The sequence below is a fragment of the Balaenoptera ricei genome, chromosome 16, assembly GCF_028023285.1.
Source record: "Balaenoptera ricei isolate mBalRic1 chromosome 16, mBalRic1.hap2, whole genome shotgun sequence".
Lineage (NCBI taxonomy): Eukaryota > Metazoa > Chordata > Mammalia > Artiodactyla > Balaenopteridae > Balaenoptera > Balaenoptera ricei.
This window is the reverse complement of record NC_082654.1, coordinates 31,966,926-31,990,394: the sequence shown is the minus strand read 5'-3', so window position 1 is coordinate 31,990,394 and position 23,469 is coordinate 31,966,926. Positions and strand designations below refer to the sequence as shown.

The following is a 23,469-nucleotide window of genomic DNA, read 5'->3' as shown; positions in this document are numbered from 1 at the left end:
ATCTGTCAATCCCTCACCCATTCAGGTTAAGAAATTACAACCTGAAATGTTCGAGCTGGAAGGGGCTCAAGGAACATCTGGTCCAACTCTCTCATGAGGGAACTGAAGCCCAGGGAGGTGGCGATTTGACCCTACACACAGCTGCCCCTAATTACTGTCTGGACCTCCTTCAACAGCAAGGTACATGGGAGAACGAGGGCTAGAATCCAGCCTTTGACTCTCAGTTCAGTGGTCTCGTCACCACATCACATTGCCTTCTGTGTCTTCTGATAAAGAGCCAGGAGAAGAGTAAAGAAAACAGCGTAGGTCACTCCCATGCCAGTTGCTCAAAGATGCTGACTTTGGCCAAACTCCTCCCATTAGAGTTCTGGAGAGCCCCTGCCTGGGTGCAGGATGGCCATCCTAACTAACTCAGCTGTGTGGCCAGAGCACAGTGCCCCCGTGGAACGTGGGATGCTGAGGGTTGGAGGATGTCTCCCACGGTTCTACGACCTCATCAACAGGATGCTTTCAGCAGCCGTACCCAAGAGCCAAGCAGCCTGGGTAAATAGTTTTCCTTCCACTCCCAAGAGCACTATGTCTCCTGACCTAACGGTTTCCTTTGATCTTTATGGACACAGAGACTCATGAAATGGATTGTTTCCCTCTTTGCTATGACTTGCTAGGAAGCACAGGGCAGGGTTTTCTGCCAACCCCAACAAAGGGTATATGACTTTATGGCATATATTCTGAATACCAAATTGATGCCAAGCTTCAACTTAGCCATCTACCCTTATATTTCCCTCCCCCCAACCCCAAGTTTTCTCACCTAGTTTTTTTTCTTGTATATATTGCGAATCACCTCAAATCTTTTTCAGTGATTAAATAAATAAAAAGCAAACAAGCTGGTTTTAAGAAGAGACTGAGGGAAAAATGCCAAGAGAGAATACTCGCACTGTGTCTCCTTTAAGTCAAGAGTGGAAAGACCTACAAAACTGGGGCTAGCGGGGGAAAACTTCTATATACAAAACACTTATATGATCTAGAAGCAAGGGCAATACAGAAAATACTTAACACTGGGTCCAGCACAGCACGAACTCATCAAAACAGATCCTGCTGATGCCAGCTGTAAATAACTGGCGTGACCACGCTTGAGGAAAACAGCTACCATCATGCGTAGTCAGCAGGCAGGAGACCTGGAGTTTTGTTCTCACTCCAACCCCAGCTAACTGCGTGCCCACCAGCTGGCCGGAGCCTCATTTTCTTCCAAAATGAACCCATGATTTACCACCCTCCCGGCTCTGACACAGTCTAGGTTCCAATAAACCACGCTGCTTCTAGGAGAACTGGTTAGCGTCACCGTGCTTACATCAAGGACGTACTTTAGAAGATACCGCCCCCGCCACTGGAAATTTTACACAGAGCCTCTAAGTTATTATCCCAGCTAACCTCTTGATAATTTCCCTTTTCCAGTTTGCTGCTTGTGACATGAGGGCATGATGAAACACCAGCTTCACAATGGGATTCAGTCTTATTAGCGGGAATCTGATTAGATTATATTTCACTGCAGCCCAGAGGCCACTGTATTTCAAGGACAGACACGCCAACTGCGCTAGGGACATGCAGAGACCCGCTCTCCGCAGACCTCCGGGAATCCGACCCAAGCCTGCGGCAGGCACAGTACAACACAGACGAGGCATAACCATAGATTCCGACCTTGAGAAGGTGTTCCGGGCGTAGTGCATGATGCTGTCAAAGTCGTACATCTCTCCCAGAGAGCTCACTTCCCCAGCTTCCATTTTTAAGAAATTATACTCCTGACCTGTGACACAACACTCTGTTAAGGCCTTTGAAAACCAAGGCAGGCACCTGAAAGGAGGCACAGGAGGGAGAAGGAGGGCCCATAGCAACTTCTGAGAGCTCTGTTAGCCCAATCAGACAAATGACAGGTTTGGTGGTGGCTCTTGTTGTTTTTAACAGATTGGAAATTTGAAACAGAACAGTACTATGTGGTCGCACCCCACCACACAGCACCCCTCCCAACACGCCACTCAAAACTCCTAAACTCAGTTAGTAGACAGGTTAATTATCAGTCTGATTGCTCAAAAAAAATTGTTTTTAAATCTCTAATCTGTTATTGACAGAACAAAAGAAAACAAATCCAACAGTTAACTTCAACCCCACTCACAATTTAGGCTCTCGAAAGCATTTTTAAGGCAACTATATTATTCAACCAGCTACTTTCATGTTCACTATGAATTTATGTATAAAACTGTTTCACAGGAGGAGGTATTTTTAAGAAATCTAGACACTATCTGCCTTGGGATAGGCAGGAATACTGTTTTTACGTGTACTGTATCTTAATTATATTTCAGTTTAAAAAATATGCTGCCTACATCAGCAAAAATGAGTCTTAGAAAAGCAACCAGGAGAACTCTTATTTTGGCTTATCAGCTTTGATGCTGCAACAGTGTTCTGGTAGATTCTGTTCCTGTTAGGAAATGGAATTGGATTTCATTGTCCTTTACAACATGGAAAGTTATTTCACTTCTGCTCTCTCCTACAAGCTCTGGCAGATGACCTCCCAGGAAGGGCCACTGATGAACAGTGCTGGTGACAAAGGCCTCCATACTTACAAACGAGTGTTGTCTGCTCCCTGCCACCCCTCTCTTTACTCCTTCCTGACCCCACGGATGCCACCTGCCTGACCGGTGTCTTCCAGGCTCCATACAGACTCCTTACCTGGCTGGATGTTTTCTCTGATGATGGTGACGTGCTGGTCTCTGTCTGGCCGGGTGTGTTCATGCCAGAACCCGACCACGTGGCCCAGCTCGTGCGCCACAATCCCAAACTTGTCACAGTTTTTCCCAATGGATATGGCCTGCGGGCCTCCACCTCGGCGCCCAACATAGGAACAACAGCTGGACAGTTGCAGAAATACCCAGGTCAGCAGATCAGGGAATAGCAAGAGTCTAACACCCCTCCCTTGGCAGGGGGTGTGTGTGTGTCTATAAGAAACGCAGACTTGAGAGCTGAAAATGATCTCATTGTCTAACTTCCCTCTCAACACAGAAATTCCCTCCAAAAATGGTTCTTGACCTTTATGGTGGTCATGGATCCCCTTGAGAATCTGAAGAAAGATATGGCCTCTCTTCCAGGAAAAAAGCACCTAACTTCCCCCACCCCCGAATCTCCGCAGGACCATCTCTGATGACAAGGAGGAGACAATGGTTTCTGTAAAGCATGAGTCTTGATACTATTACCAGAGGAGCCTTAGAGATGACTCCCCTTCTGGGCACAGTTAATTTTTAAAATATATATTCATTATTCCTAATATAGAAAAGTATAAAAAATAAATTAAAATGGCCCATAATCCCACCACTCAAATAACTTCTATAAAACGTTTAAAAAATACATGCCCATGTTACAAAAGATTTAAGTATTAAGGCTCCAAAGATAACCACTGTTAACAGTTTCTTGAATGTTATTCCAAAATATGTAATACATCTATGTGCATATATTCTTTTAATTACAAAATACACCATGTACATTGTCCTTCATCTTGCCTTTTTTTCCTCCTTAATTTATAGATCTTCTTATAACAGCACATGTAGACTTATCTAATTTTTTTCAAAGCAACATAGTATTAAAATGTATTTAATCAGTCTCCTATTAATGTACATTTAGGCTGACTCCAGTTTTTGCTATTTAAACAAAGCCTCAGGGGAGAGGGAGACAAACAACAAAATGCAAAACAAAGAAACCATTTGGGTCTTTCTTGTTTGTGGTAGGGTAAATTCCTAGCAGTGGAATTAAAGGAAAAAAGAGTATGTGCGTTTGATATTTTGACAGATACTATCAAATTGCAATCCCAAAATGTTGTGTCTCTTTATATGCCCACTAATAGTATATTAAAAAGCCCTATTTCCCCACAACTGCACCAGCACTGGTTTTGCCAAACTATCTTTGTCAATTAGATAGGTGAAAAGTGGTATTTCACTGTACTGAGGTTGAATAGTTTTTCATGTGTTATGTGACATTTATATTTTTTTCTTGTGAACTGTGAGATCACATCTTCCCCCAATTTTGGGGGGGTTGCTCATCTTTTTATTACTGATTTGTAAGAACTCTTTGTACATTATGGGATCAGTCTTTGACTATCAGATGTGTTACAAATATTTTTCTTGCTTTGTTATTTCTTATTTGACTTTGTTTTTTGTGTTGTTTTTGTTTTGGTTTTGCCATATAAAATTTTAAAATTTTAATGTAATGTCTTTATTTTCTTATGTCCTGTTTAGAAAGGCCATCTGCATTCCAAGATTATAAGTAAAATCCACTCTTGCTTCCTTCTAATACTTTTCAAATTTTTGTTTCTTTTTCTTTTCTTTCTTTTTCTTTTCAAAATGTTTATATCTTTGATCCAGCTAGAATAATTTTTGGTATAAGAAGTGAGGTAGGGTTTCCCTGGTGGTGCAGTGGTTAAGAGTCTGCCTGCCAATTCAGGGGACACAGGTTCGAGCCCTGGTCCAGGAAGATCCCACATGCCGCGGAGCAACTAAGCCTGTGCGCCACAACTACTGAGCCTGCGCTCTAGAGACCTCAAGCCACAACTACTGAGCCTGCCTGCCACAACTACTGAAGCCTGCACACCTAGAGCCCATGCTCCACAACAAGAGAAACCACTGCAATGAGAAGCCCACGCACCACAACGAAGAGTAGCCCCTGCTCGCCGCAACTAGAGAAAGCCCGCGTGCAGCAATGAAGACCCAATGCAGCCAAAAATAAATAAATTTAAAATAAATAAATTTTTTAAAAAAAGAAGTGAGGTAGGATTCCAGCTTTATTTTTTTCACAATGAGCTATTTAATTATCCCAATGTTCAAATATCCCAATTGACTAATCCATCTTTCTCTCACTCATTTAAAATGCTACCTAAATTTGTGTATAAACATATTCATTTTAAACTCTTTTGTTCCATATTATCTATTTTTTTATTGAGTTCCAAATGGTTTTAACTGTTATTATCTTCATTTGCATATCCTATATGTTGGGATAGAACACCAAACACTCCCTTATCTCTGTCCCTGTCACTATTGTTTGTTTTCTCTCTCTCTTTCTCTCTCTCTCGCAGTTATTTCTACATGAAAAATTCTAATACCATTTGTTCAAGTTCTTAAAATACATGTATACACATACCCACATATACATATAAATCAGAATGGCATGAATTTATAGGTTATTTTAGGAAGTCCTGACATCTTTACTATGTTGGGCATTTCCATATCAGGAAATGGTATGCATTTTCATTTTTTCTTCTTTTTTAAGTTTCTTTAGAGTTTTGGCATTTTCTTTCTATAGGTCTGGCATATGTTTGCATTTTTGTTAAGTTTATTCTTAGATGTATTATCTACTATGTTTCTATTAAAGTTGTGATTTTCTCCATTATGAAAGTATATCAAATTACTTCATTAAAGGAAAAGTAATTAATTTTCTGTTTATTAATTTTGTGATCAGTCACTTTAATAGGGTCTCCTTTTGTTTCTGCTAGTTCTTCAATTGATTTTCTGAGTTTTTTAGGCACACATTACATTAACTTCAAACAATACAAACACTGCCTTGTTCCTGCCAATATTCATTGTGTTTATCTCTCTCTCTTGTCAAATTACATTAGCTATTATTTCCAGAAAAAAATATTAAATAATTGTGGTGATCATGAACATCTTTGACTTGTTCCTGACTCTAACAGAAATGCTTCTCGAATTATCTCTGATAAACATGAAATGTGCTTTGGGGATATATATATATATATATATATATATATATATATATTTGTGTGTGTGTGTGTGTGTGTGTGTGTGTGTAAGTCAAGGATCTATCCTTGACATCTCTGCTTGTACTACCTTGACTACTTTTTTAAAACAATAAAGACATGTCGAAATGTGCAGATGCCTTTTTAGCATCTATTGAGACATGAATATGGCTTATCTCCTTTGATCTATCAATATGTTGAATCATGCAAACAGATTTCCTAATGTTGAACTAGTCTTGTATTCCTTAGATAAACTTTCTTGGCAACCTACTCTTCTATTCTTTTACTGCTGTGTTCTATGTGCCAACATTTTAGTTAGAATTTTTCATGGCTGTTCATAAGTTAGATGAGTCTGTAATTTTCTTTCTTGGTGCCATCTTTTTCATTAGGGGGTAGCAATGCCATGATACTTCATTAAAAGTAAATTGGAAGAAAGTGTTCTTTTATGCTCTAAAACACTTAAATAGTACCAGAATAATCTGTTTCTTGAAGTTTTGAAAGAATTCATCTGTGAAACTCTAGATTGGAGGTGTGGGGGAGAAAGTTTTTCTGTCAATTTTCCAATTTCTTTCAAAGTTACTGGCCTGTGCCAGTCCTTTATATTTACCTTGAAGTCATTCACATTATCCAGATTTCCACATTTCTTGCCTTAGAGTTTTATAAAGTACTCTTTTATGATTCTGCTGAATCTGTGGTTATTTCCTCCTTTTGCATGTCTGATTTTGTATATTTCTACATTGTCACTTTTTTGTCTTAGACTAACGAGTAAGTAGTTTGTCTACAGTTTTTTGTTTGTTTATTCAAAGAATTTACTCTTCAATTTATCAGTCCTATAATGTGTTACCTTGTCCATTTTCTTGTGCTCTCATTAGGTTTGTTTTGTTGTGGTGGTGGGTTTTATGTATTTATTTATTTTGCTAATGTCTTTGAATTGAATAATTTCATTGTCATTCTTAGTGATGTGGATATCTGAGGCTGTGGTTTTCTTATGGACATAGCTTTACCCAGATCTCTTCAATTTTGAATTGTAGGGCTTTCATTATCTAGACTTCTTATCATTTTAATCCTGATTTCTTTATGATCTAAGAGTTGTAAAAAAGGGAACTTTTAACTTACCAGGTAATGCAGGAGTATTTATTCTATCTTTTGTTGTTATGTTGTTATTATGTTATTATGTCCAGTTTCACTGCTTTGCAATCAGAGAATATTTTAATGTTATCTCTGCCTTTTAGAATTCATTGAGGTGTTCTTAATACTTAACAGATGGACAATGTCTATAAACATTCAGTCGGCATTTAAAAAATGTGTTATCAGGTTATAGAATCTGATAGACCCACAGGATCAACTCTACTAATTATATTTTTCCAGTCCTCTACAAATCTCTACTTATTTTTTGGTCAACTTGACATTGATCTACTTGGGTTGACAGACATGAAATAAAGTCTTCTGCTGCTGGTGTTTCTGTCAATTTACCCTTGAAACCCCTGGGGCTTGTTTTATGACTATAAATGCTATGCTGTTTGGTGCATAAAGATTTATGACTGTTATATTCTCACCGTAGTTTGAATTCTTTCTCATTATAAAGTGTCTCACCTTTTTTTCTTAGTACTTACTGACTTTAAAAAAAAAAAAAAAACTAAAAAAACAACAAAAAAGCCTGTCTACAACTAGAATTGTGATCCCAGCTTTATTTTTGTTGGTATTTGCCTGTATGCCTTCTTATCTTTTACTTTTAAACCTTTCTGCATCATTTTCTTCAGTAGTCATCTCATGTATACAGCATGTAGTTGGGTTTAAGTTTTTGAACTAATATGGGAAACTTTTCCTTTCAGTAGGAGAGTATATCACACTTACATTTATTGGCATAACAGATAGTCATAATCCAGTCATCTTATTATTTGTTATGTTTTCTGGAGGAAGTCTGTAAGCCTATGGAGTCCACAAAATTACATGCAGAATTTTGCATATATGTACATCCATAATGAGGGAGCCCATAGCTTCATCAGATTCTCAGTGGAATCACTGGCCCCAAGGTGGTTCACAACCACTTTGTATGAAACACTCCCAATTCCTTCAACTGCTCCCATGACAGGAGATACAGACACCTTGTCATTCTGGAGTCTTCCTCTTGACCTACCTACTTTGTCCCTGGATTGTGAGTTCATTGAGGGCAAGAAGAGTTTCTGACAAATGCTGGGCTTCTATATATTACAGCATATTGGAAACACTGTTTTAGAGAGAAAATTCAAGACTCATGAGCCATCTGACTTGTCTGCCTCAGATTCCACTGAGGTGAACTTGCTTTCACTTACCCACAGGTTCTGTAACTGAACACAATAAAGCTTTCTTCATCCGTCCTCTCTATGAAGGTCACACAGGTGTGCTTTTCCCAGTGTCTCATGGCCTGCTTAAAAATGGCTCTCTGGCTTCCTGAAATGACAGGTCCATACCTTCCTTAGATGCTGGCTCACAACAAAGCATGTTCTAATGATCAAAAAAAGCTCATTTGTGTGCCCCAGAATAAAAAATGAACTAGGACTAAGGATTTCCCTAGCTAAGAATACAATATAAATTTCCTGAATTACCAAAACTTAGAGAGTAGGAGTTTGTGAATTGGGAGAGAGGGTAAAAATAGATTTTTCAAAATGTCCCCAGCTTCCCAACTTTTCGTTTGTATTGAAAGTACTTTTCTAAGTTTAAAAAAATGTTACTCAGGTTATTCAATTTGGCAATTTTAGGCTCTTGAAGTAAATCACCAGCACTGCATTCCACCCCTTCATTCTATTTTATACCTATAGGAGGGTATTCCCATATGCTCTATAAATTCTATTTGCATGTACATTCATGCTACTTTTGCATTGGGGTTCAGTGTTTGCTGGGGGATCCTTTTTTTTTCAAATATAATAATCCTGTTATATCATTCTTTTTTTTTAACATCTTTATTGGAGTATATTGCTTTACAATGGCGTGTTAGTTTCTATTGTATAACAAAGAGAATCAGCTATACATATACATATATCCCCATATCTCCTCCCTCTTGTGTCTCCCTCCCACCCTCCCTATCCCACCCATCTAGGTGGACACAAAGCACCGAGCTGATCTCCCTGTGCTATGCGGCTGCTTCCCACTAGCTATCTATTTTACATTTGGTAGTGTATATATGTCCATGTCACTCTCTCACGTAGTCTTGCTGGGGGATCCTTGAGCATAATTTTCTACAAGTCCTTTGAAAACAGATGAATTTCATACTTCCTCTGAACCTTTCTTCATATTTACTTGATTAGAAATTGGAAAAGCAATAAGTAAATTAGGAGCAAGAATAAAGTAGTTGTAAACTCTAGGCTGATAGCTGCATCTAGTCAATAAGTATTCTTTTCAAAATCTATCAATCTCAAATAAATAATATTACTGTATTTTGATTTTGCTAGACGCAATGAGAAGGATCTAGAAAAATAGTTGTTTGGGAAGTAGACAGGATAGTTGGGGATTGGGTCTGAATTCTAGAAAGACTTTGTTGCAAAAAACAAACCAACGAACCATTGGGAGGCTCCCATCATAGTGTAGAAGATGCGGGTGTGGTGTCATAATGTCCCCCCAAAACATACATACAGAAGAAAGAGTAACTTAGCCATCCAAGTGTCAAGTGACATCTTGACACTTTTAGTTAAAATTGTTTATAGAGTAATTACTCACCAAAATGGCAATCCTACTAATAACAAATATCTCTCTGTAAACAAAGTTCTCTATATAAAATTAGCTAATTTGGAAGAAGATTATATAAATCTTTGGCCAGAAAAGCACACCAGATCTGAAAGAACATGGTTAAGACACCAAGGAACAAAAGTTAGTAGCTGATGACAATTCCCACATTTTAATTCTTTAGGAACACATCTCTCTCTCTCTTATTAGGACTGAGGGCCCCTTGAGAGCAGGGTGACATCTTAGTCATATTTTTATCACCAGCACCTAATTAAGGATCTGGCACTGGAGGCCCTGGGTTAATGCCATGGGAGTGCAACGGAACCAAGGGCATGGATGCTGTGAGGAAGGAGGGCGGGGACTCCACCAGGGTCATAGGATCACCCCCTGCATGAAGCCTCAGGGACCAGGTGACCACTTTTGAGCACATAGCACCAACAGAGACTGCAGTTTCCTCAGGCCAATTGCATTAGACCCTGTGGGCAAGAGGGAGCTTCAGCAGGGGGACTGCTACGGCTCCAGGGTCTGTTCCATCCCACCTAAGTCCTTCCTGGGAGGACTTTGCCCACCTAGGAAGACAAAGCACCCAGCCCCAAACCAGGAGCTACTGACCAGTGAAGTTCCCTCCGATGACATAGGGGATGACCCCTCCCGGCCATATCCTCTCTGTCCTTGAGGTTGTAGCTCTTCGGACCCGGGGTGAGAAGGTCTCAGCTCCAGCATGCAAGGTCCCAGGGCTCTGTGGAAGCATAGCATTCTCCTTGCCATCTGCAAGAGAGTAATGATGCCATTTACTTTGTGTGGACGTATATTTTCAGTTCTCTTGGGTATTTGCCAAAGAGTGGAATTGTTGGGGCATATAGTAATTCTATGTTTAACCTTTTAGAGGACTATCAGACTGTTTTCCAAAGGAGCTGCACCATTTTACATTCCCACCAGCAAAGCATCATGGTTCCAGTGTCTCCACATCCTCGTTAACAGTTGTCATCGTCAATCTTTTTGATTATAGCCATCCTAATGGGTGTGAAGTGGGTGGCATCTCATTGTGGTTCTGATTTACATTTCTCTAATGACTAATGATGTTGAATGTCTCTCCGTGTGCTTATTAGTCATTCGTATATCTTCTCTGGAGAAATGTCTATTCAAATCTTTTGTCCATTTCTTAATTGTGTTGTCTTTTTATTGTTGTGTTATAATTATTCTTTATATATTCTGGATACCAGACCCTTATCAGATATATGATCTGCAAACATTTTCTTCTATTCTATAGATTGTCTTTTCATTTTTATGATACTGTCCTTTGAAGCACAAAAGTTTTTAATTTCGATGAAGTCCAATCTATGCATTTTTTCTTTTGTTCCTTTTTGTATCATATATAATAAATTACAGGCATACCTTGTTTAATTGTGCTTCACTTTATTGCGTGTTTTTTACAAATTGAAGGTTTGTGGCAACCCTGAATTGTCAGGTGACGGTTAACATTTTTTAGCAGTATTTTTTAATTAAGGTATGTACATTGTTTTTTCAGACATAATGCTTTTGCACACTTAATAAACTACAGTATACTGTAAACATAACTTTTATATGCAGTGGGAAACCAAAAAATGTGTGCAACTCACTTTATTGCTATATTCATTTTATTGCAGTAGTCTGGAACCAAACCTACAATATTTCTGAGGTATACCTGTACAGCTTAATCCAAACTCATAATGATTTATATCTATGTTTAATTCTATGTTTTAGCTCTTGTATTTAGCTCTTCAATCATTTTGAGTTAGTTTTTGTATATGGTGTGAGGTAGGGGTCTAATTTCATTCTTTTGTATGCAATATCCAGTTGTACTTGCACCATTTGATGAAAAGACTAGTTTTTCCCCCATGGAATTGTCTTGGCACCTTTGTAACAAATCAATCGGCCATCCTTTTCTAGCTTCTTGAGTTGAATGTTTGGCACATTAATTTTCAATCTTTCTTACATTCTAATATTACCATTTTAACACTAAAATTTCTCTGAGTTCCTCTTTCCTTGCATCCCATCTTTTGACATGTACATTTCAATGTTAGACTTTGATATATTCTGTAAGTTCCATTTGGACTTTCTTCTTTGATCCTTGGATTATTGAGAGGTGTGATTTTTAATTTCTAAACATTTGTCTCTCTGTGTGTGTTATTGATGTCTAACATTGCTTTGTGTTCCAAGGACCTATTCTCCAAGGCACAGGTCAGTAAACTTTTTCTGTAAAAAGCCAGATAGTAAATACTCTAAGTTTTGTGGTTAATATATTCTCTGTTGCAACTACCCAACTCTGCTATTATAGTGTGAAAGCAGCTGTAGACACTGTGTAAATGAATGGGTATGGCTGTGTTCCAATAACATTTTATTTGCAAAAACAGATGGCAGGCTGGATTTGGCCTTCTGGCCACGGATGGTGGCCCATGCTCCAAGGTATCAATTCTTTGGTGTTTTGAGCCTTGCTTTGTAGCCCACTACGTGATCGTTTTTATAAATATTCCTTATATCCTTGAAATAATGTGCATCAGTTTCCAAAATTGATGGTTGAAGGTGTCACATATGTTGTTCAAATATTCTACTTACAAATGTTTTTGGCTCCTTAGTGTATCTGCTACCGAGAAAAGTGTTTTAAACAACCTTGAGAACTAAGCTTGTGAACTGTCATCTTCTCCTTTATTTTTAATTTTTCCTTCATTTTGTTCAAGGCTATGTTGGTTAAAGTTAAGGATTGTTAAATGTTCCAGCTAAATTGCTTCTTTCATCATTAAATACCCTCTTTATCTGTAATAATGTTCATCCATAATAAAGATTATTTTGACTGATATTAATATTGCTATGCCAGTTTTATTTTGATTAGTGTTTGCCTCATATAACTTTTCTGCATCTACATATTTTCAATCTTTTTGTGTAATTATGTTTTTTGTTTTAAATGAGTCATTCAATAGGTGTTATTCTGTGAGCAATACATTTCCCACAACAAACAATAAAACAAGTTTTGCAATGGTCATAATGTTGAGGTTCAATATTACTTTTTTACTGTATATGAAATAGTTTTTGTAAATTGAAAATTTTTTGAAATAATTGTAGGTCCACATGCAGTTACGAGAAATAATACTGAGAGATTTTGTGTACCCTTTACTCTGTTTCCCCCAATAGTAATATTTCATGAAACTATAGTACAGTATCACAACTGGGATATGGACATCTACTGATCTCATTCAGATTTCCCCACCATTATGTATACTTGTGTGTGTGTGTGTGTGTGTGTCTAGTTCTACACAATTTTATCTCATGTATAGGTTTGTGTATCTACCACCACATACAAGATACTGAATAGTTCCATCACCATAAGGATCCCTCATATTGTCATTTTAAAATCACATCCACCTCCCTTCCCCTCCCTCCCAACCCATCCCTAAACTCTCAACCACTAATCTGTTCTCCACTGCAAAAATGTTTTCATTTGAAGAATATTATTTAAATGGAATCCTACCATATATAACCTTTGGGAATTGGCTTTTCTCACTCAGTGCAATTTCCTGGAGATTCATCCAAGTTGTTGCATGTATCAATAGTTTATTTTTATTGTTGAGTAGTACACAGTTTGTTTAACCATTCACTTGTTGAAGGACATCTGGGTTGTTTCCAGCTCTTACAAACAAAGCTGTTATGAATATTCATGAACAGGTGTTTTTGTGAAGATTTTCATTTCTCTGAGATAAATACCCAAGAGTGGAACTGCTGGGTCATATAGTAATAGGGTTTATTTCTGCGTTCTCTATTATGTTCCATTGATCAATGTGTTTATCCCTCTGGTAATATAACACTGTCTTATTACTGTAATTATATACAGTCAGTCCTCCATATCCATGGGTTTAATATTGCAGATTCAACCAACTGTGGATCAAAAGTATTTTTTTAATTCCAGAAAGTTCCAAAAAGCAAAACTTGAATTTGCTGTGCACCAGCAAATATGTAGCATTTACAATGCATTAGGTATTAAAAGTAATCTGGAGATAATTTGAAGTATATGGAAGGATGTGCATAGTTTATATGCAAATACTATGCCGTTTTATATAAGGTGCTTAAGCATCCACAGATTTGGTATCCGTGAAGGGTCCTGGAACCAATCCCCCAGGGATACTGAGGAAGGCCTGTAGTAAGTCTTAATATCAGGCAGAGTGATTACTCTCATTTTAGAATTCTTTTCCATTGTTTTAGCTATGTTTCCATATGAATTTTGTGTCTTTCCATATAAATTTTAAAGTAAGCTTATCTATGTCTACAAAAAAAAAATGTTGAGATTTTAATGGGAATTACATTAAAACTACAGATCAATATGGAGAGAACTGGCATCTTTACTATATTGAGTCTTCCTTCCAATCCATGGACATGTTATTTCTCTCCATTTATGCAGGTCTTTATTTCTTTCACCAGCACTGTGTAATTTTCAGTACACAAATATTATACATGTTTTTTAAAGTGTATAAGTATTTCATTTTTGTTGAGTGATTATAAATGGTATTGTGTTTTTAATTTTGGTGTCTGCACGTTTATTATTAGAAATATAAGCATTTTTGTGTGTTTTGGTCTTGTATTCTGCCATCTTCTTAAACTCACTTATTAGTTCTAGGAGTTGTTTGTTTGTTGTTGATTCCTTGAGATCTTCTACATAGACAAACATGTCACTTGGAAATCAGAAGTTTTATTTCTTCCCTTCTAGTTTGTATGCATTTAATTTCTTTTTCTTGCCTTATTCCAGTGTCTACAACTTCTGGAACTACTTTGGTTTTGTGTTTATTTGTTTGTTTTTTTAACATCTTTATTGGAGTATAATTGCTCTACAGTGGTATGTTAGTTTCTACTTTATAACAAAGTGAATCAGCCATACATATACATATATCCCCATATCTCCTCCCACCTTCCCTATCCCATCCCTCTAGGTGGTCACAAAGCACCAAGCTGATCTCCCTGTGCTATGCGGCAGCTTCCCATTAGCTATCGATTTTACATTTGGTAGTGTATATATGTCCATGCCACTCTCTCACTTCGTCCCAGCTTACCCTTCCCCCTCCCCGTGTCCTAAGTCCATTCTCTACGTCTGCATCTTTATTCCTGTACTGCCCCTAGGTTCTTCAGAACCCCCTTTTTTTTTTTACATTCCATATATATGTGTTAGCATATAGTATTTGTTTTTCTCTTTCTGAGTTACTTCACTCTGTATGACAGACTCTAGGTCCATCCACCTCACTACAAATAAGTCAATTTCGTTTTTTTTAATGGCTGAGTAATATTCCATTGTATATATGTGCCACAACTTCTTTATCCATTCATCAGTCAATGGTCAACTTAGGTTGCTTCCATGTCCTGGATATTATAAATAGTGCTGCAATGAACATTGTGGTACATGTCTTTTTGAATTATGGTTATCTCAGGGTATATGCCCAGTAGTGGGATTGCTGGGTCATATGGTAGTTCTATTTATAGTTTTTTAAGGAATCTCCATACTGTTCTCCATAGTGACTGTATCAATTTACATTCCCACCAACAGTGCAAGAGGGTTCCCTTTTCTCCACACCCTCTCCAGCATTTATTGTTTGTAGATTTTTTGAGGATGGCCATTGTGACCGGTGTGAGGTGATACCTCATTGTAGTTTTGATTTGCATTTCTCTAATGATTAGTGATGTTGAGCATCCTTTCATGTGTTTGTTGGCAATCTGTATATCTTCTTTGGAGAAATGTCTATCTAGGTCTTCTGCCCATTTTTGGATTGGGTTGTTTGTTTTTTTGATATTGAGCTACATGAGCTGCTTGTAAATTTTGGAGATTAATCCTTTGTCAGTTGCTTCATTTGCAAATATTTTCTCCCATTCTGAGGGTTGTGTTTTCATCTTGTTTATGGTTTCCTTTGCTGTACAAAAGCTTTTAAGTTTGATTAGGTCCCATTTGTTTATTTTTGTTTTTATTTCCATTTCTCTAGGAGGTGGGTCAAAAAGGATCTTGTTGTGCTTTATGTCATAGAGTGTTCTGCCTATGTTTTCCTCTAAGAGTTTGATAGTGTCTGGCCTTACGTTTTGGCCTTACATTTAGGTCTTTAATCCATTTTGAGTTTATTTTTGTGCTTGGTGTTAGGGAGTGTTCTAATTTCATTCTTTTACATGTAGCTGTCCAGTTTTCCCAGCACCATTTATTGAAGAGTCTGTCTTTTCTCCATTGTATAGTCTTGCCTCCTTTATCAAAAATAAGGCGACCAGATGTGTGTGGGTTTATCTCTGGGCTTTCTATCCTGTTCCATTGATCTATATTTCTGTTTTTGTGCCAGTACCATACTGTCTTTATTACTGTAGCTTTGTAGTATAGTCTGAAGTCAGGGAGCCTGATTTCTCCAGCTCCGTTTTTCTTTCTCAAGATTGCTTTGGCTATTCGGAGTCTTTGTTTTTCCATACAAATTGTGAAAATTTTTATTCTAGTTCTGTGAAAAATGCCAGTGGTAGTTTGATAGGGATTGCATTGAATATATAGATTGCTTTGGATAATATAGTCATTTTCACAATGTTGATTCTTCCAATCCAAGAACATGGTATATCTCTCCGTCTATTTGTATCACCGTTAATTTCTTTCATCAGTGTCTTATAATTTTCTGCATACAGGTCTTATGTCTCCTTAGGTAGGTTTATTCCTAGATATTTTATTCTTTTTGTTGCAATGGTAAATCGAGTGTTCTCTTAATTTCACTTTCAGATTTTTCATCATTAGTGTACAGGAATGCAAGAGATTTCTGTGCATTAATTTTGTATCCTGCAACCTTACCAAATTCATTGATTAGCTCTAGTAGTTTTCTGGTGGCACCTTTAGGATTCTCTATGTATAGTATCATGTCATCTGCAAACAGTGACAGCTTTACTTCTTCTTTGCCGATTTGGATTCCTTTTATTTCTTTTTCTTCTCTGATTGCTGTGGCTAAAACTTCCAAAACTATGTTGAAAAATAGTGGTGAGAGTGGGCAACCTTGTCTTGTTCCTGATCTTAGTGGAAATGGTTTCAGTTTTTCACCATTGAGGACGATGTTGGCTGTGGGTTTGTCATATATGGCCTTTATTATGTTGAGGTAGGTTCCCTCTATGCCTACTTTCTGGAGGGTTTTTTTCATAAATGGTATTGAACTTTGCCGAAAGCTTTCTCTGCATCTATTGAGATGATCATATGGTTTTTCTCCTTCAATTTGTTAATATGGTATATCACGTTGATTGATTTGCGTATATTGAAGAATTCTTGCATTCCTGGGATAAACCCCACTTGATCATGGTGTATGATCCTTTTAATGTGCTGTTGGATTCTGTTTGCTAGTATTTTGTTGAGGATTTTTGCATCTATGTTCATCAGTGATATTGGCCTGTAGTTTTCTTTCTTTGTGACATCTTTGTCTGGTTTTGGTATCAGGGTGATGGTGGCCTCGTAGAATGAGTTTGGGAGTGTTCCTCCCTCTGCTATATTTTGGAAGAGTTTGAGAAAGACAGGTGTTAGCTCTTGTCTAAATGTTTGATAGAATTCGCCTGTGAAGGCATCTGGTCCTGGGCTTTTGTTTGTTGGAAGATGTTTAATTACAGTTTCAATTTCAGTGCTTGTGATTGGTCTGTTCATATTTTCTATTTCTTCCTGGTTCAGTCTCAGAAGGTTGTGCATTTCTAAGAATTTGTCCATTTCTTCCAGGTTGTCCGTTTTATTGGCATATAGTTGCTTGTACTAATCTCTCATGATCCTTTGTATTTCTGCAGTGTCAATTGTTACTTCTCCTTTTTCATTTCTAATTCTATTGATTTGAGTCTTCTCCCTTTTTCTCTTGATGAGTCTGGCTAATGGTTTATCAATTTTGTTTATCTTCTCTAAGAACAAGCTTTTAGTTTTATTGATCTTTGCTATCGTTTCCTTCATTTCTTTTTCATTTCTTTCTGATCTTATATTTATGATTTCTTTCCTTCTGCTAACTTTGGAGTTTTTCTGTTCTTCTTTCTCTAGTTGCTTCAGGTGTAAGGTTAGGTTGTTTATTTGAGATGTTTCTTGTTTTTTAAGGTAGGATTGTACTGCTATAAACTTCCCTCTTAGAACTGATTTTGCTGCATACCATAGGTTTTGGGTCATCGTGTTTTCATTGTCATTTGTTTCTAGGTACTTTTTGATTTCCTCTTTGATTTCTTCAGTGATCACTTGGTTATTAAGTAGTGTATTGTTTAGCCTCCATGTGTTTGTACGTTTTACAGATTTTTTCCTGTAATTGACATCTAGTCTCATAGCATTGTGGTCGGAAAAGATACTTTATATGATTTCAATTTTCTTAAATTTACCAAGGCTTGATTTGTGACCCAAGATATGATCTATCCTGGAGAATGTTCCATGAACACTTGAGAAGAAAGTGTATTCTGTTGTTTTTGGATGGAATGTCCTATAAATATCAATTAAGTCTATCTTCTATAATGTATCATTTAAAGCTTGTGTTTCCTTATTTATTTTCATTTTGGATGATCTGTCCATTGGTGAAAGTAGGGTGTTAAAGTCCCCTAGTATGATTGTGTTACTGTCGATTTCCCCTTTTATGGCTGTTAGTATTTGCCTTATGTATTGAGGTGCTCCTATGTTGGATGCATAAATATTTACAATTGTTATATCTTCTTCTTGGATTGATCCCTTGATCGTTATGTAGTGTCTTTCTTTATCTCTTGTAATAGTCTTTGTTTTAAAGTCTATTTTGTCTGATATGAGAATTGCTACTCCAGCTTTCTTTTGATTTCCATTTGCATGGAATATCTTTTTCCATCCCCTCACTTTCAGTCAGTATGTGTCCCTAGGTCTGAAGTGGGTCTCTTGTAGACAGCATATATATGGGTCTTGTTTTTGTATCCATTCAGCCAGTCTATGTCTTTTGGTTGGAACATTTCATCCATTTACATTTAAGGTAGTTATTGATATGTATGTTCCTATTACCATTTTCTTAATTGTTTTGGGTTTGTTTTTGTAGGTCTTTTTCTTCTCTTGTGTTTCCACCTAGAGACATTCCTTTAGCATTTGTTGTAAAGCTGGTTTGGTGGTGCTGAATTCTCTTAGCTTTTGCTTGTCTGTAAAGGTTTTAATTTCTCCGTTGAATCTGAATGAGATCCTTGCTGGGTAGAATAATCTTGGCTGTAGGTTTTTCCCTTTCATCACTTTAAATATGTTCTGCCACTCCCTTCGGGCTTGCAGAGTTTCTGCTGAAAGATCAGTTGTTAACCTTAGGGGGATTCCCTTGTATGTTATTTGTTGTCTTTCCCTTGCTGCTTTTAATATTTTCTCTTTGTATTTAATTTTTGATAGTTTGATTAATACGTGTCTTGGCCTGTTTCTCCTTGGATTTATCCTGTATGGGACTCTCTGTGCTTCCTGGACTTGATTAACTATTTCTTTTCCCATATTAGGGAAGTTTTCAACTATAATCTCTTCAAATATTTTCTTAGTCCCTTTCTTTTTCTCTTCTTTTTCTGGGATCCCTATAATTCGAATGTTGGTTCATTTAATATTGTCCCAGAGGTCTCTGAGACTGTCCTCAATTCTCTTCATTCTTTTTTCTTTATTCTGCTCTGCAGTATTTATTTCCAGTATTTTATCTTCCAGGTCACTTATCCATTCTTCTGCCTCAGTTATTCTGCTATTGATCCCTTCTAGAGAATTTTTAATTTCATTTATTGTGTTGGTCATCATTGTTTGTTTGCTCTTTCGTTCTTCTAGGTCCTTGTTAAACTTTTCTTGTATATTCTCCATTCTATTTCCAAGATTTTGGATCATCTTTACTATCATTATTCTGAATTCTTTTTCAGGTAGACTGCCTATTTCCTCTTCATTTGTTAGGTCTGGTGGGTTTCTACCTTGCTCCTTCATCTGCTGTGTGTTTCTCTGTCTTCTCATTTTGCTTAACTTACTGTGTTTGGGGTCTCCTTTTCACAGGCTGCTGGTTTGTAGTTCCCATTGTTTTTAGTGTCTGTCCCCAGTGGCTAAGGTTGGCTCAGTGGGTTGTGTAGGCTTCATGGTGGAGGGGACTAGTTCCTGTGTTCTGATGGATAAGGCTGGATCTTGTCTTTCTGGTGGGCAGGTCCACGTCTGGTGGTGTGTTTTGGGGTGTCTGTGACCTTATTATGATTTTAGGCAGCCTCTCTGCTAATGGGTGGGGTTGTGTTCCTGTCTTGCTAGTTGTTTGGCATAGGTTGTCCAGCACGGTAGCTTGCTGGTCGTTGAGTGGAGCTGGCTCTTGGCATTGAGATGGAGATCTCTGGGAGATTTTCACCGTTTGATATTACGTGGAGCTGGGAGGTTTCTGGTGGACCAATGTCCTGAACTTGGCTCTCCCATGTCAGAGGCACAGCCCTGATGTCTGGCTCGAGCACCAAAAGCCTGTCATCCACACAGCTCAGAATTAAAGGGAGAAAAAAAGAAAGAAAGAAAGAAAAAGACAAAATAAAAATAAAGTTATTAAAATAAAAAATAAAAGATAATTATTAAAAAAATTTTAAAAGTAATTTAAAAAAAAGAAAGAAAGAAGAGAGCAATGAAACCAAAAAACCAATCAACCTATGATAACAAGAGCTAAAAACTCTACTAAAAAAAAGAAAAAAGAAAAAAATGGACAGACAGAACCCTAGGACAAATGGTAATAGCAAAGCTATACAGACAAAATCACACACAGAAGCATACACATACACAGTCACAAAAAGAGAAAAAGGGGAAAATATATATATATCATTGCTCCCAAAGTCCACCTCCTCAATTTGGGATGATTCGTTGTCTATTCAGGTATTCCACAGGTGCAGGGTACATCAAGTTGATTGTGGAGGTTTAATCTGCTGCTCCTGAGGCTGCTGGGAGAGATTTCCCTTTCTCTTCTTTGTTCACACAGCTCCTGGGGTTCAGCTTTGGATTTGGCCCTGCCTCTGCGTGTAGGTTGCCTGAGGTCCTCTGTTCTCCGCCCAGACAGGCCAGGGTTAAAGGAGTGGCTGATTAGGGGGCTCTGGCTCACTCAGGCCAGGGGGAGGGTGGGGTACGGAGTGCAGGGCGAGCCTGCGGCGGTGACGTTGCACCAGCCTGAGGCGCGCCATGCGTTCTCCCGGGGAAGTTGTCCCTGGATCACGGGACCCTGGTAGTGGCGGTCTGCACAGGCTCCCAGGAGGGGAGGTGTGGATAGTGACCTGTGCTTGCACACAGGCTTCTTGGTGGCTCCAGCAGCAGCCTTAGCATCTCACGCCCATCTCTGGGGTCCACGCTGATAGCCATGGCTTGCGCTGTCTCTGGAGCTCATTTAGGCGGTGCTCTGAATCCCCTCTCCTCACGCACCCCAAAACAATGGTCTCTTGCCTCTTAGGCAGGTCCAGACATTTTCCCAGACTCCCTCCTGGCTAGCTGTGGTGCACTAGCCCCCTTCAGGCTGTGTTCACACAGCCAACGCCAGTCCTCTCCCTGGGGTCTGACCTCCGAAGCCCGAGCCTCAGTTCCCAGGCCCCGCCCATCCCAGCGGGTGAGCAGACAAGCCTCTTGGGCTGGTGAGTGCTGGTTGGCACCAATCCTCTGTGTGGGAATCTCTCCACTTTGCCCTCCGCACCCCTGTGGCTGCGCTCTCCTCCGTGGCTCTGAAGCTTCCCCCCTCCGCCACCCTCAGTCTCCGCCCACAAAGGGGCTTCCTAGTGTGTGGAAACCTTTCCTCCTTCACAGCTCCCTCCCACTGGTGCAGGTCCCGTCCCTATTCTTTTGTCTCTGTTTTTTCTTTTTTCTTTTGCCCTACCCAGGTACGTGGGGAGTTTATTGCCTTTTGGGAGGTCTGAGGTCTTCTGCCAGCGTTCAGTAGGTGTTCTGTAGGAGTTGTTCCACATGTAGATGTATTTCTGATGTATTTGTGGGGAGGAAGGTGATCTCCACGTCTTACTCTTCTGCCATCTTGAAGCTCCTCCCCCTCAGATCTATTTTCTACTTCAATAATTCTCTCTTCAGTTGTGTTCAATATACTATTTATCCCATTCCAGTTTCAATAAATAGTCATCATTACCAAAAGCCCTATTTAGTGGCTTCTAAATTGATCTGTTCTTTTTTTCCCCCACAATAGTTTCAAATTCTCCCATTGACTCTTTAGTCTTTTTATGTATACCTATTTAATCTCCCACAGATCGTTCTATTATTTCTGCATCTTGGGGTACTAATTCTCCAAGTTATTGTCTCTGTTGATTATCCTTCATGGATTAACTTTTTGTGTTTCTAATGTTTTTCGTTAAAGTTCATTTTGTGGAGGAGGTTTATTCCTTTCTGCAAGAGTCTCATATGCCCTCAGCAATGAGTGTGACCCTGATTTTCATTTTTTCAGGGCTCTTGGGATTCTATGGGTCCTAGATCAATTTTTATGCTAATTTCTAAGTTTATGGTTTCCATACATAGGAAATGAAATTTGAGAACTTATACCTGTCTGAGGAACAGGCTTTGGGATTCAGTTTCTCATAGAAGATATTATTTTACCCCCACTTAGAACTTAGGAAAGATAGCAAGATTTCTTGCCACTTCTTTCAGCCACTGGACAGAGTTTTTCTAGTCTTGTCTTTTCTTTTCTTTTTTCTTTCTTTCTTTCTTTCTTTCTTTCTTTCTTTCTTTCTTTCTTTCTTTCTTTCTCTCTCTCTCTCTCTCTCTCTCTCTCTCTTTCTTTCTTTCTTTCCACTGTCCCCTGAGATCTCCTTCCTGCTGTATGGTGGTATCATGGGCATGGAACCAGGCAATGAACATCAAACGCCTGCTGTGTAAGGGCTTGACGAGAGCTGCAGTTATCACCATCACATCTGCATCTGGGGACGGGCTAGAAAGAATGCCTAAAGTCAGGTTCAATGGTTTAATGATTAGGAAGCCCTTTGAAGGAGTTCATTTTATGCAAGATCTGAGTCTCCACTTCCTGTCTCACATGGGACCAAGGCCACAAATCCTGAACCTATATAGCTGTTACATGGGCATAAAAAAAACACCAGCCTTCAGTACCCCAAATCCTGGCCCAGTCTCAGTGCCCTCTGCACAGTTTTGCCACCATCTGAAGCTTAGTTCTATGGGTTTATGTTCCCTGTTCTTTTCTGATAATGACAATTTCCCTATCTTTTCTTTGAGCTTAACTCTGTATTTTTAATTTGGAGTAAGAGGAAGGTTATAGGACTTCCCTGGTGGCGTAGTGGTTAAGAATCCGCCTGCCAATGCAGGAGACACGGGTTTGAGCCCTGGTCTGGGAAGATCCCACATGCCACGGAGCAACTAAGCCCGTGTGCCACAACTACTGAGCCTGTGCTCTGGAGCCTACGAGCCACAACTACTGAGCCTGTACGCCACAACTACTGAAGCCCGTGTGCCTAGAGCCCGCGGTCTGCAACAAGAGAAGCCACTGCAATGAGAAGCCCGCGCACCGCAACGAAGAGTAGCTCCCGCTCACCGCAACTAGAGAAAGCCCCCACGCAGCAACAAAGACCCAACGCAGCCAAAAATAAATATAAAATAATAAATAAATTTTTTTAAAAAAAGAGGAAGTTTATATTTTTTTCCAGTAGTTCTATGTTTGTAAAAGGGGTCCCTGCCAGTTCAGTTGCCAGAACAAGAAAGTTGGCATATAACACATTTTTAAGCCTGAACATAATTGTTTTACTGCTAGAATTTCTAGATCAGAAGTCACACACTTCCAGCTCTTGGGATAAACCCAACCCACAGATGTGTTTTGTTTGGCCTGGATACTTTTGGCCCACACTTTGGGTTTTTGTTTTGTTTTGTTTAAAAACAAAGTTGGCTACTCATTTGAGAAGCCAACTTTTAAAAATCAAGGAATTTCACATAAAAATCCAGATTTTCTAGTTTTTCTTTAAAAATGGAAAGATCTGGCAACAGTGGGCCCATCTTCCATCATTTACAACCCATAGCAGTTAAGTAGCACCTGCTCTCTACA

General features: G+C 38.7%; 1 protein-coding gene across 1 annotated transcript in view; it reads right to left on the bottom strand.

Moving 5' to 3' along the window:
• TLL2 (tolloid like 2) overlaps nt 1-23,469 on the bottom strand; it is a 134,215-nt gene that overhangs the window by 43,071 nt on the left and 67,675 nt on the right. Inside the window, exons 4-7 of the mRNA XM_059899542.1 lie at nt 10,100-10,255; nt 8,101-8,218; nt 2,722-2,900; nt 1,696-1,801 (exon numbers count right to left, since the gene is read on the bottom strand). Of these exons, the coding sequence (XP_059755525.1) occupies nt 1,696-1,801; nt 2,722-2,900; nt 8,101-8,218; nt 10,100-10,255 (559 nt within the window). The remainder of the gene's footprint in view (nt 1-1,695; nt 1,802-2,721; nt 2,901-8,100; nt 8,219-10,099; nt 10,256-23,469) is intronic.